At 64.9% G+C, this 11,965-nt stretch overlaps 4 protein-coding genes across 4 annotated transcripts in view; all 4 read left to right on the plus strand.

The window, feature by feature from the left end:
- The window catches only part of CHLRE_05g238343v5 (uncharacterized protein), a 3,986-nt gene extending 2,612 nt beyond the window's left edge, over positions 1-1,374 (plus strand). The window contains exons 3-4 of the mRNA XM_043062315.1: positions 1-266; positions 837-1,374. The exon at positions 1-266 is cut by the window's left edge and continues 725 nt beyond it. The gene's annotated coding sequence lies outside the window, so the exon portion shown is untranslated. The remainder of the gene's footprint in view (positions 267-836) is intronic.
- Positions 1,375-2,108: 734 nt separating this feature from the next.
- CHLRE_05g238353v5 (uncharacterized protein) lies at positions 2,109-3,140 on the plus strand. The gene has a single exon (XM_043062316.1). It carries the CDS (start codon positions 2,263-2,265, stop codon positions 2,467-2,469), a length of 207 nt encoding a protein of 68 aa, XP_042924880.1. The 5' UTR covers positions 2,109-2,262; the 3' UTR covers positions 2,470-3,140.
- Positions 3,141-4,298: 1,158 nt separating this feature from the next.
- CHLRE_05g238364v5 (uncharacterized protein) lies at positions 4,299-6,940 on the plus strand. The gene is made up of 2 exons (XM_001697728.2): positions 4,299-4,573; positions 4,694-6,940. The coding sequence occupies exons 1-2, from the start codon at positions 4,490-4,492 to the stop codon at positions 5,021-5,023; spliced, it is 414 nt and encodes a 137-aa protein (XP_001697780.2). The 5' UTR covers positions 4,299-4,489; the 3' UTR covers positions 5,024-6,940.
- Positions 6,941-6,988: 48 nt separating this feature from the next.
- CHLRE_05g238374v5 (uncharacterized protein) overlaps positions 6,989-11,965 on the plus strand; it is a 15,647-nt gene continuing 10,670 nt past the window's right edge. Inside the window, exons 1-7 of the mRNA XM_043062317.1 lie at positions 6,989-7,254; positions 7,514-8,739; positions 9,102-9,277; positions 9,756-9,836; positions 10,677-10,769; positions 11,071-11,187; positions 11,680-11,828. Of these exons, the coding sequence (XP_042924881.1) occupies positions 7,205-7,254; positions 7,514-8,739; positions 9,102-9,277; positions 9,756-9,836; positions 10,677-10,769; positions 11,071-11,187; positions 11,680-11,828 (1,892 nt within the window). The 5' untranslated portion in view covers positions 6,989-7,204. The remainder of the gene's footprint in view (positions 7,255-7,513; positions 8,740-9,101; positions 9,278-9,755; positions 9,837-10,676; positions 10,770-11,070; positions 11,188-11,679; positions 11,829-11,965) is intronic.

The raw sequence follows: 11,965 nt of genomic DNA on the forward strand, positions 1-11,965 counted from the left end.
CAGTCACAAAGCAAGAGATGGGCGTTTGCATCTGTCAGGGCTGTGCGGGCAGTCGCAAAGCTGTGCAGGCACCTGAACCTTCGCCACCTCCGGAACGGTGCTCACCTGGCCGCGCCCTAGACTTGTCACGTGCGTGCGTACTCTCGGAACCGCCTTCGCTTGCCCGCGCGTCCTTTGGCTCACCTGGCGCATCGACATCCAAATGTGACGAGCGTTTCAGCTTTTCCTTCCCCATTGGCTTCTCCTTCCCCACAGGCGGAGCCCTGGTGGGTCCGATGGGCACTTGTGCTCCTCCTGGGGTGGTGGCTGCGAGACTGCCTGCGGCCTGGGCTTGAAGGATGGCAAGGAGGTCCTAGACACATGTTCAGGCATCACTCGGGCCCATGTGACGCGGGAGCCCAGGGCTGCAGGCCATGGCCCACGCGGCTGCTTACGCCACCGCCATCGTGCACACTTGCCATGCCATCCTTGGGACTCCTGGCCCCGCTAGCCCCGCCGCCAGCACCATCACCACCTTGCCCGTGCTCGCTGTCAGTGCCACACAGCTGCCAGGGCTGCGGCTGGCGGGAGCACTGCGGCCGGCGGCACCAAATGCACCGCTGACGTTGCGGCCCCTGCTGCTCCTGCTCGGGCGCCTGCTCCTGCTGCTGCTGCTGCCATCGCCACTGCTGCCGCCTTTGTTGTTGGGCCGCCGGTTGAAGCAGAGGGCCAATGCCAGAATGGCGCAGCCCAGCGTAATAGCCTCACTCATACTGAGGCCCTGGTAGCACCACCAGCCGCTGCCCGCCGACTTTTGGCTGCTGCTGCTGCTCATACTCATACTCATTTCACTCCAGTTTTGGGCGAGTTTCGCATGAGTTTGACCTAAGTTTCGCGCGAGTTACCGCCGAGTTTCCTGCGCCCCGCCCGCGCGTGCCCCCCAGCGCCTGTAGTGCACTCCAGCGAGTCCCACCCGCGCTGGAGCCCAACTGTCAACCGTGTGAAACCGTGTGCGCCCAGAGGCAGCTTATGGAACAGGGGCAGCCCCATGCGTCTCTCTGGATTTACACACGCGGCTTCCCGCGCACGCGCGCGACTAAGCACTCCCGTGTCGTGACCTGGCGTGTGACCGTGCATATCGTGTGACTGAGTGATTTGGATGTGGTTTTGGCGTGTGGGAATAGGGGAACGTGCCCGAGGTTGGTTGGCCCGACACGGTGTATTGCATGGCAGGCCGGAGTACGGGTGATCAGAGAGAGGATATAGGTCGCGTCTGAGAGCGGCTAGAGCCGTCTCTCATTCCGATCCTAGGCGAGATAGTCTTTGACCGTTCTATATGAGGGACCCGTCCTAGTGGACGTTAAACTCTGTGGCAACATGTAAGCCGGAACGTGATCGACTTGCGCCACCCTCTCGCTCGCTACGCATGCGCTCCCGGCCACCTACGCCGTGGCCAACACGGCCATTTGCAGAGGCCGACATAACAGATCTGCAAACATCAACTATCATAGGGCGCGACACCCGCTCGCGCGCCGCGCCAACCGCTAGCCTCCGCCGTGCTCCACCGTGCCCTGCCGCAGCTTCCCACACGCGTGCGCGCTCAACTGCTCATTCCCACTCGCGCGCCTGCCGACTAGCGCCAACTGCCCGTCACTACAATCAGGTAGCTTCCGTACAACTACCTGCTCACACTCGCGCAGCTGCCGACTGCCACGTCAACTCCTGTACGGCTGAGGGGGGTGGGGGTGCCGTACACGAGTTAGTTGGGGGTTAGTCGGAGCTGTCGTCCTAGAACCGCCATTATACTATTTATTCATGGTCCCCTGCACAAGGGCACCGCTGGCACGAGTACGGGTTGTTGAGGCATGCTGAGAGCGCCTGGGTCCTGTCGTCGGTGGCCTAGGAAAGGGCAAAAGGGCTGCGGGGTCGGCCGTGAGAGGGAGAGCGTGGCGGAGACGTGTTTCTGACGAGGGCTCGTGTGACGATTGGTGAGGCCTCCCTCGACATGCGTTCACTTCCTGTCAGGCAGACGGGCAGGGGTGTGGGATCCGCGGCAGTGAGCCTGTGTGTGCTGGAGGGTGGTGGTTGTGACCTTGCGGAGCATTATGTGAGCCTTGATGGTTGTCAGTGATATCTTCCCCAGCAACACACGGCCAGCATCACAGCATGACACTGAACGCCCTATAACTTGCAGGTCTGGGGGCGGCGTCGACGCTGGGTGGCGCCTAGCTACGGCAGCACGCGCTGGCGCTGCTGCACTAAGGCGTCAAACGATTAAACCCAATGGAGAGGCTGTCTGCAGAACAGCAGCAGACGGTGGCAGCGGCGCTGCGGCTGTGGCGCTCACACTTCCAGGTGCCGCCACGTTGCCGCCGGGCATTGCTGTGGCATTTAAGAGTATGGCGAAGCCAGCCGTGGCAGGATTCAGCCGATGTGGCGTCAGCTGCATGGCGCTCCTTCACAGCTCAGAACTGCAGTCGGCGTACGTAGGAGGCGCAGGTACTTTCGCTAGCCCGCCAGGCGGTCAGCTGTGGGCTGGGTGTGGCTTTTTCTGTGGATGCCGCGGCGGACAGGTCGCAGGTGGCCTTGGCTACCTGGCTAGAGCTCACATGTGCGCAGTGGTGGAGCGGCAGGGAGGGGGAATTCTAAGCTGTGTCGGCGCGAGGCTTGTGGCCGCAGCGGTGCAATTGGTTGTGCTGGGGACCCGGGCTCTGACCTACTTGCTTTGTCATATCCTATCGCACCCGGCGCAGCGCACTGGGCGGGATGCGGGCGTAGCGGAATGCTTGGGCGTTGTGCCGCGGCTTCCTATATGGTGTCTGTAGTTGCAGGCAACATGCCTCGCATGATTGCGGTACTGCCGCACAGAAAGGGATGCCTGGGGCGGCTTGCGCGGCTGTAGCTGGCAGCTCGACAGCCGGGCTTTCGTGACCTGTGTGTCGCGCCGCCCGTGTACTCACTTGGAACAAATGTTTCTGAACATCATCCTTCATGTGGTTGGCTGGGGGTTTGGGGAAGGGGCCCTGGTTTCGGCGGTACCATATGATGGGAGAGTAATTGCTGGTGGCGGGCTGTCCATCTACAGGCCTAGGGTATGACAGAACGGGATGCCGGATGGCTGAGCTGCGCGCATGTGACAGCAACCCACGATGGACGCACAGCACACACACACACACACACACACACACACACACACACACACCGCCGTCTGGGCGGGCTTCGTTTTGTTGTTTTTATTTAACACACACACACACACACACGCACACACACACACACACACACACACACACACACACACACACACTCCTGATGAGTGACCAGGCGCGCTCGGACGCTTACTGCGCGCTCCCGCGCTGCCGCTCAGCCCCAGCGGCATCAGCCCGAAGATGCAAACCCTGCTCCAAGCCCCTTTACTGTGGCGACGCACATCTTATTTGGTGGCACACACATTCCACAGGAGCATCCCTCACCATGCCTATCATGAGACACGGAACATATGGAAGTGCCCCCGCACCAAGTGTGCACTCCAGGGCAGTGGACGGCTGGGCACGCGTCGCCGCGTCCATCCCTGCAGGCTGTTTCAGACCTCGCGAGCTGTGTGTCGGCCATCCACCGCAGCTATGCCGCTGTGCTGAGGTCCACGTACGTACGGCTTAGCGACGTGCGACATGGCGAGCGGGCCTGTCCAGCACCTGGCCACCATTCCCGTGCCCCATGTCAGTAAGTGCGGACAGATGTGCTCGAGTTCAATGTGCCTACGTGGGGCAATGCCTCCGTTGCAGTGGGGTGGGGTGAGGCGGCCCAGGCGTACTGCCTCCGTGACAGTGGGGTGGGGCGAGGCGACCCAGGCGTACTGCGTGGGGTGGGGCGAGGCCTGTGTGGGACTGTGTCGTAGTGCGTTGAAACCAGGGGAGGACCTCCCCTGGTTGGGACCCCCACGCCCCCAATCACCCGCAGGGACCGGGCAGGGGCGGCCGCGCCAACAGCAGCACAGTAAGGTGCAGGGAAACTGAAAGCCAAGTATGCTAGCAGCGCAGTGCAGTGACTGCCCATCTTGTGTGCTGGACGTGCCTTTGGAGCGCGGAGGCTGGTGTGTAGACGCGGACATGCATTGCAGACCGTCCAGTGCCGCGCGCGGGTTGGCACGCGCAGGCGCTGGATGGCCACTTGTGCAGTTGAAGCAGAGGTTTTATGTCAAGCAAATCATCAGGTTGAGGTGGCCGACGGGTGAGTAGAGAGCGACCACATTGCGCGGCACGCCTGTGCGTGCAACACCCAGCATTTCCCGTTCAATGCCGCAGGCCCCTCTCAACGCCACAGATCCCCACGCTTGCCCAAAGCCAGCGTATTTAAAACAGTTACTTAGCAGTATCGACACCCAAGCGCTGCGAACCCCGAAGAACAATTGCGTCGACCTTTCCATCTTCGGCTTGACGCGCTCTGCTCTTGCCGTTCATCTAGTAGACAATTGGCAAGTACCGTGAACTTTGGAGGTTCTAGACCGGACTCTATGGCGCCAAAGGAGCCAGAGGGACCGGGACGCCCGAGTGCAGCGCCGCCGCCCTGCCCGCGCTGCGAGCTGGTCAAGTCGCAGGTACTATTGTTAATTGTTTCAAAGGGACTCTGGTGGTGCCGCGTGCATGCAAGTTGTGCTCGCATGCCGGCTGCAAAGTGTCGACGCCATAGCCGAACTCGCTGGATCCTTCCGCTGCAGTGCACCAAGACAGTCATCAACTATCAAAAGTCGCACCGCAAAAAGGTGGAGGCACTGCGCTCGGAGCTGAAGGCGTCGCGACAGCGCGAGCAGCGGCTGCAGCGCCAGCTGCGTTTCTACAAGGCCACGTTCCGACTGGTGCCCGGCGCGGCCATCGTCGCGGCCGTGGGGTGGTTCATCGCGCGCCGCTTGAGACGCAGCCCGGTCGCGGCCGCTAGCGAGGAGGCAGACGCGGGCGCGGCGGCCAAGGCGGGCGATGGGGGGGCCGGCGCATCGGCGGAAGCGGCGTCGTCGGCGCAGCCGGAGGAGGCTGCTGTGGCCACTGCATAGGCGCTAACCCCACATGCTATGGCAGCTCTGAGAACGCGGAATGTAGGAAGCAGCTGCTGATGGCCGTGGCAAGCGCGGGCCTTGAGGTTTGTGCCAATGCCAGTTGCAGGGCGGGGGGCGGTGCAGTGGGCGGCGGCGCAGGGCCGGCCGCCGCCGCCTTGGAGGGGCGGCTCGCGTTGTGTCCTCGGCCACACGCCATGTTGGCATACGCTCACCACATCTGTGGCTGCTCTCCTCGCACTAGTTTGGCGTGCCACTCGGCTAAGGGCCAGCCGGCGCTCCTCCAGGCGGCCAGGCATGCGGCTGGCGGCGTCGCAGCCAGGCGGGCGCGACAGGCGCCCGCAAAGGGAACAGGCGCCCGCAAAGAAAACAGGGCAGGGATTGGAGAGGCAGCGGGCCTTGCTTGCCTGCACAGCGGCCTGCTATGCTGTTGGGCCAGCCCCAAAGGCTGCGGCGCCCGGCCTGCATCCCCCCTGGCTCCATGGGGGAGCTAGATCGCTGCTTAGGCCACGTAAACTGATTACTTTGTGCAATGATTTTGGAGTGCAATATTGAGAAGAAGTCATGGCGCAAACTGACGGTGTCGCCGCATGTGGCTGCGCCCACACATGCACGTCCGCACCGTGGCCGTGCTGGTTCAGGAGGAATGCTGTTCATGGGCTAGGGGGCGCGGCATGGCTGCCAGTCTGCCACCTTGTATCCAAGACTGAGATTGGTAGTGGGAGACGGCGACCTGTGACAGCCCATGTTGAAGTGCCTTAAGAGAGCACACACAGTATGTGCGTGTGCGTATGCGTGTACCGTACGTGTTTATCAGTATGTGCTTGTGTTTCAGTTCAGTTCAGTTCAAATGTTAGCAGGCCGCTGAGCCGATGCGTGTCAACCTGAAGCATCCCGTCTTTGTAGCGTCGCATCCATGCACAATACCGTACTACGCTAGGTAGCCGACGGCGGCGCGGGTACACACTACCAGGGGTGTGCGAGTGCGCGTCATGGGTATGCGCCCCTGCCCGGCATTGGTGGTAGCATCTGTGTTTGGCTAGCCGTCATTTGGTTGTTCGTGTGGCGGTGCTGCGCGATGACAGATACGTCCTGATACGTAGGACACGATGACACGCGCAGGCCTTGGTGCCACACAAGGGCGTTTACATGGGTTCCAGTCCACGGGAAGGCGCGCGTGCATGTGATGACTGATGACAGGCTTGGGCAAATCTACTCCTTGTGTGCGACCATCACCCCTTATGAATGCGAGATTACATGAACGGAAAATTTGATCGCACCCACGCAATGAGCGACCATCTCCGGCCCAGAGGGAAACCATCACCTGTTATTGCAGCTGGTGGCTGTGCGTGAGGCCGCCGCTGCCGCGTTGCCAGATGTGTCAGTGCTATGGTCTTGGAGGCAGAGCTCGTGTTGGTGTGGAGGACCGTGACCTATGAAGTCTGGCTTGGGCATCAACCAGGGCGTGCGTGCGGCAAGGGAAATCCCCGGGCGGGGCACCACTGGGGTGGTGTGTCTTGTGTGTGGGGGGGGGGGGGGGGGAGGGGGGGAGAAAGGGAGGGGGTGTAGCAGTGTGTGGGTGGGCGCTTGTCCTGCGCACTGCTGCAGGCGTCTGCAGGCTTGGTTGTGCCCGTTAGGGGCCCCTATAAGCGTTGCCTGGGTGACAATCAAACGGTGAATAGACGCATGCCGGTTCGCGCTTGGGGGGTTGGAGGCCGAGCCGGGCCTCGTCAGGCCCTTTCTGGGTAGGGACCCATCTCTGGCCCAACTCTATTGCAGGTGCCACCCCAGCACAACTGTTTAACACTTTTTGCTTCAACTTCTGCCAAAGCGATCTCCGATTACGGCCGAGGTCGCACAGCACAGGAAGCTTTTGCAACTCCCCTTCTGTACTCTTGGCCAGAGAGTGGAAACTAGTGCGCAATAAAATTAAATGGCATGCCTTATAACAAAGCTATAGTAATATCATAGTCGGTGCTGTGGCCCTCGGGCGGGAGGTCGGCATTCCACGTTGTGGACATGGAGCGCGAATCTGGGCGACGACGGGTTCCACCCTTTGTGAGGCGTATGCCTGTTGATGGCGATAATGTAGGCGGCGAGCAGCCCGAGCAGCGACCCGCTGCCGAGACTGGCCCAGGCACGCGACCGGTGTTCCCGCCAGAAGACAGTGACGACATGGAAATGATGGATTATGCCGAGGAAGGCCAGCCACGCAAGCGACAGAGAATCAGGTGCGGGAAACTGAGCGAGGGAGAATCCCATTCGACTGCCACAGCCATAGCGTCAGGACTTGTGCCCGAAAGGAAAAAGAAGCATTTTTACCTGACATGTGAGCCTTGCGACTTCCAGGCGTGTGCACGGGCTTAGCAAGTGCCGGCGTCGGCGAACCGGCGCTCCGGCCCGACCCTCGAACTACCAGCCACTCGCCCTTACTATGACAGAATCCTGCCACCAAAACCCACTTCGCCTCCCACATCCATCATGCTACAGAAGAGGCGCAGCCGGCGTGGCAGGCCGCGGCGCAGCGGCGGAGCCAGCAGCAGGTGGCACCCGGGCGGAGCCACGGCCCCAGTACCCTTACCAGATGCGCGATGGGGTGATATACGCCCCGTGGCGGACCGAGCCGGCGGCGGCAGACTTCGGCGGCGGCGGCGGCAGTGGCGGCATAGGTGGCGCTGTCACAGGCGGCGGCGCAGGTGGCGGTGTCACAGGTGGCGGCGCAGGTGGCCGCACAGGTGGCGGTGTCACAGGTGGCGGCGGCAGCCGCCGCCCCGAACGCCGCCCCGACCCAGATGGCGGGCGTGCCGCCAAAGAGGTCATCGTGGTCAGCGACTCCTCAGACGAAAACGGCGACGAGGAGGAGGCGGAACGCGGGGCCGGCCGCGGGCGGCGCCGCCTGCCCCCCGGGTTGGAGCGCTACGGCCCGCCGCGGATTAGGGTGCATGTTGTTGAGCGGGGGGAGTCCGAGATCCACAAGAAGATCGCTGCGGCCCTCCGCGCGCACGGCCACGACGCCGCCGGCGTTGACGTTAAGCCAGCCATCCCGGCCGCGGCGGCGGCGGCGGCGGCGGCGGCCGCGGCTGCAGCGCCTGTGGGAGCTGCGGCTGGTGGTGGTGCTGGCGACGGTGCTGGTGGTGGTGCTGGCGGCGGTGCTGGTGGTGGAGCGGCGGCGGCGGCGGCGGCGGATGCTGGCGCCGCCGCCGACGGCCCCGCCACGCGCACGCGCCTCCACACCCGCACCTCCTCCCGGATGGCGGCGGCCGCAATCACCAACGCCGCCATCGGCGCCAAGAGGGCGGCGCGCAGCGCGCGGGCGCAGGCCGGCGGCGGGGGCGGCGGCGGCGGCGGCGGCGGCGGCGGCGGAGCCGCTGTGCCCGGCGCGGCGGGTGCTGCTGGGGCCGCGCGGGCTGCTGCGGGGGCCGCGGGTGCTGCGGGCGCCGCGGGCGCTGCAGCGGTCAATGACGGCGCTGGGCCGTCCTCTGCGGGCGCGGCGGCGGCGGCGGCGGCGGCGGCGGCGGCGGCGGCGGCGGCGGCGGGCGGCTCAGCAGGGGCGGCGGCAGCTGGAGGCGGTGCAGGTCCGAGCGGGCGGGGTGGCGCCGGTGGAAGCGGTGCCGCCGGCGGCAGTGGCGGCAGTGGCGGCGCCGGCGGCAGCGGGCCGCTGCAGACGTGCGGCATATGCCTGGACGAGCAGCCGCCGTCGGAGTTCCACACGATCTGTGAGTACGGCGTCGGTACGGAATACGGAATACAAACAGGGGGGTGGCCGTTCATGGAGAGGGGGGATCCACAACTGGTGGCTTCTGTCGCGGGGTGTGAGGGGCCGGGGTTTACTTGCCCTAGCCCAGCAAATAAATGGGGCGGGGCGTTTGGGCACTGGGAAGGGTCACGACCCGTTGGGCCGACCCGCGCACTCGCCTTTGCAACACCCTCACCCCGCTACTCACCCCTCGTCCCCCCCTCCTCCTTCCCCTCCTCCTTCCCCTCCTCCTCCTTCCCCTCCTCCGTCCCCTCCTCCTTCCCCACCTCCTTCCCCTCCTCCTCCCCCCCCCTCCCCCCTGCTCCTCCCGCCCCTTCTCAGCCGCCTGCGGGCACCGCTTCTGCCGCGGCTGCCTGTCGCGCCACGTGCAGCTGGCGGCGCGGGAGCGGGTGTTCCCGGTGCGCTGCCCGCAGCCGGGGTGCCGCGGCCCCGGCGTGGGCGTGGCGGAGGGCATGGCGCTGCTGACGGAGCCGGCCGACCGCGACAAGCTGCAGATGGTGGGTGGGGGTGGGGGGCGTGGTGCGGGGTGGCGGGGTGGCGGGGGGAAGCCGCGCATGAGGGACGGAGGTGGGTGTAAGGGAAGGGGTTGGCTTACTCCAATCCCAAAGGACATAGGAAACTGCACAGGGGGGCGCGTGGCGCGTTCTGCGGTGGGGCGGTGGGGCGCTGCCGGGGTCAAAGCGTTCGCGAGAGACAAAGAGAGTTGACGCCCGCCCTGCTGACGCCCGCCGTTGCGTCCGGCCCGTCTCGCGCCTCTCCGAGCCCTCGCCCACCCACCTGCTCCTCACCCTCTCCCCTTCGCCGCGCAACACCACGCCTGCTGTCTACTTCGCTGCACTTCTCTGTACCAGTCCTTGCAATCCCTCCTCAAACCAACCATTTATGCCGTCCCCACCTCTGCCTCTCCCTCCCCTCCCCCTCCTCTTCTGCCTCCGCCCCTTCTCCTCCCCCCTTCCTCCTCCTCCCCCTCCGCAGCTGGAGGTGGAGTCCAGCCTGCCGGCGCACCTCAAGTTCTACTGCCCCAACCCCGCATGCAGCCTGCTCATGGTGCTGGACGTGAGTGTGTGTGTGTGTGTGTGGGGGGGGGGGTTGACATTCATGATTAGTGAAGGAAGTGGTAGACGGTAGACCATCTTGCGGGGGGGGGGGGCAGGCGGGGGCCGTGTGAGTGTGAGTGTGTGTGTGTGGGGGGGGGGAGGCGTTCATGGGGGGCAGGGGGCCATAGGGGGAGCATTATGCCCGAGCCCCAAGCCAAACGAATATGGAAGGGGGGGGGTGTTTTTTCACCATTCCCACAGTACGTAGGATGATATAGGATGTTGACGCGGGATGACGGCGGTTGACAAGCACAGGAGGCGTAGCAAACAAGGAAGGGGGGGTTAGGGATACCAAACCAAACCAAACCAAACCAGACCGAACCCAATGGGGGGGAGGGGGGAACAGGCGGGGAGGGGGGGCTGGGGCATTGCAAGGGTAAAAGGAGAGGACGTGGGAGAGGGGGAGGGGGGCAGGCGGGTCTTGCAGGTCGTGGCGCGGCCTGGGTAGGTGCTGGGTGGTAGGCGCTGCGGTACCCATTCGGTTGTTGGGTTTTGATGGAGCACTGGGACAGCCGGTTACCGCGGGTGCTGGGCACACTGGGTGAAGGGCGGGATGCATGCGGCTCCGACACAGCATTTCCGAGCTGCTGCCGCTGCCGCTGTCGGGCCCGCCTCTCCGCGCCCACCCGCTCACCCGCACACCAGCACAGCCCGCACAGCCCGGAGCTCCCTCGCCTCCCTTCTTTCCACTCACACAGTGGCACTCCTACACACAGGTGCACTGACACACTGTCCTGATTTCCTTATGCTCTGTCTCTCACACACACACACACACACGCCCGCACCCACGCCTGCGCAGGAGGACCCGCCGGTGGAGAACCTGCCGGTGCGCTGTCACGGCTGCCGCAAACAGCTGTGCGCGAGGTGCCGCGTGGTGTGGCACTCCGGACTGGTGGGACTGAGGGGCGGGGGGGGGGCGGGGGGGTTACATTCATGATTAGTTAAGTGGTAGGGGGGCGGGGGCGGGGGCAGGCTGGGCGGGTGAGTGGGCGGGTGGGCTATCCGTTGCAGGGATTGCTTGCGGGGATTCTTCGAGACACACACTCTTTCTCACACGGACACACAGAGACACGCACGCGCACGCGCACGCTTTGTTTTGGTTCTTGCCCGACACACACAATGCAAAAAACACACTTTCTTCTTTCTTTCCTGTGCTCTTTTATATCTCGCGCGCTCCACGCCCCGCCTCGCAGTCGTGTGCCCAGCACCGGGCGCTGGAGGAGGCTCAGGGCGCGGCGGGCGGCGGCGGCGGCGACACGGCGGCGCTGGGGGCGCTGGCGGGCGAGCGGGGCTGGAAGCCGTGCCCACAGGTGAGGAGCGGGAGGAGGAGGCGGGGGGAAGGAGGGGGAGGACGGGGTGGAGGGGGAGGGAGGGGGGAGGGGGAGGGGGAGGGGCGCGGAGGGGCGGGGAGGGGCGGGGAGGGAGGGAGGGAGGGGAGGGCCTGCCGGTCACGGAAGACAGGGGTGAGTGAGTTCACGAGGCGTGCGTTGCCGGTGTCCAGAGGAGGGGCGAGGGCAGGCGTGCAGGAGCTGCAACCCACTCCCCTGCAACCCCCTGCAACCCCCGTCGCGATTTGGGCCTTGTCCCCGCTGCCCCCGCGACCTCGCAAACCCCCGCCCTCACCTCCTACCCCCTGTGTACGCGCAACACCACACCTGCTGTCTACTTCGCTACACTTCTCTGTACCAATGCTTGCAGCCCCCAGCGCCGTCCCCTGATTCCCCTACTTGCATCCTGTTCCCGCAATGTTTTAACCTTTGCGAACCCCCACACTTCTCTGTCCCAACCTCTGCAACCCGCAGTGCCGCGCGCTGGTGGAGCTGGCCCACGGCTGCAACCACATCACCTGCAAGTGCGGAGCCGAGTGGTGCTACAAGTGCGGCGCGCTGTGGCGGCGGCCGGCGGCGGGCGCGGCGGGCGGCAGCCGAGTGCGCGCCATGCCCACATGCAGGTGCGGGAGGCGGTGGTGGGGATGGTGGTGGGGATGGTGGTGGGAAGGGATGGTGGGAACTTTTGTTGGAGGGGGAGGGAGGGGGCTGGAGTCGGTGGGAATGGTGGTGGGAGGGATGGTGGGAGGCGGCGGGAGGG

Source organism: Chlamydomonas reinhardtii, chromosome 5 (assembly GCF_000002595.2).
Source record: "Chlamydomonas reinhardtii strain CC-503 cw92 mt+ chromosome 5, whole genome shotgun sequence".
Classification (NCBI taxonomy): Eukaryota; Viridiplantae; Chlorophyta; class Chlorophyceae; order Chlamydomonadales; family Chlamydomonadaceae; genus Chlamydomonas; species Chlamydomonas reinhardtii.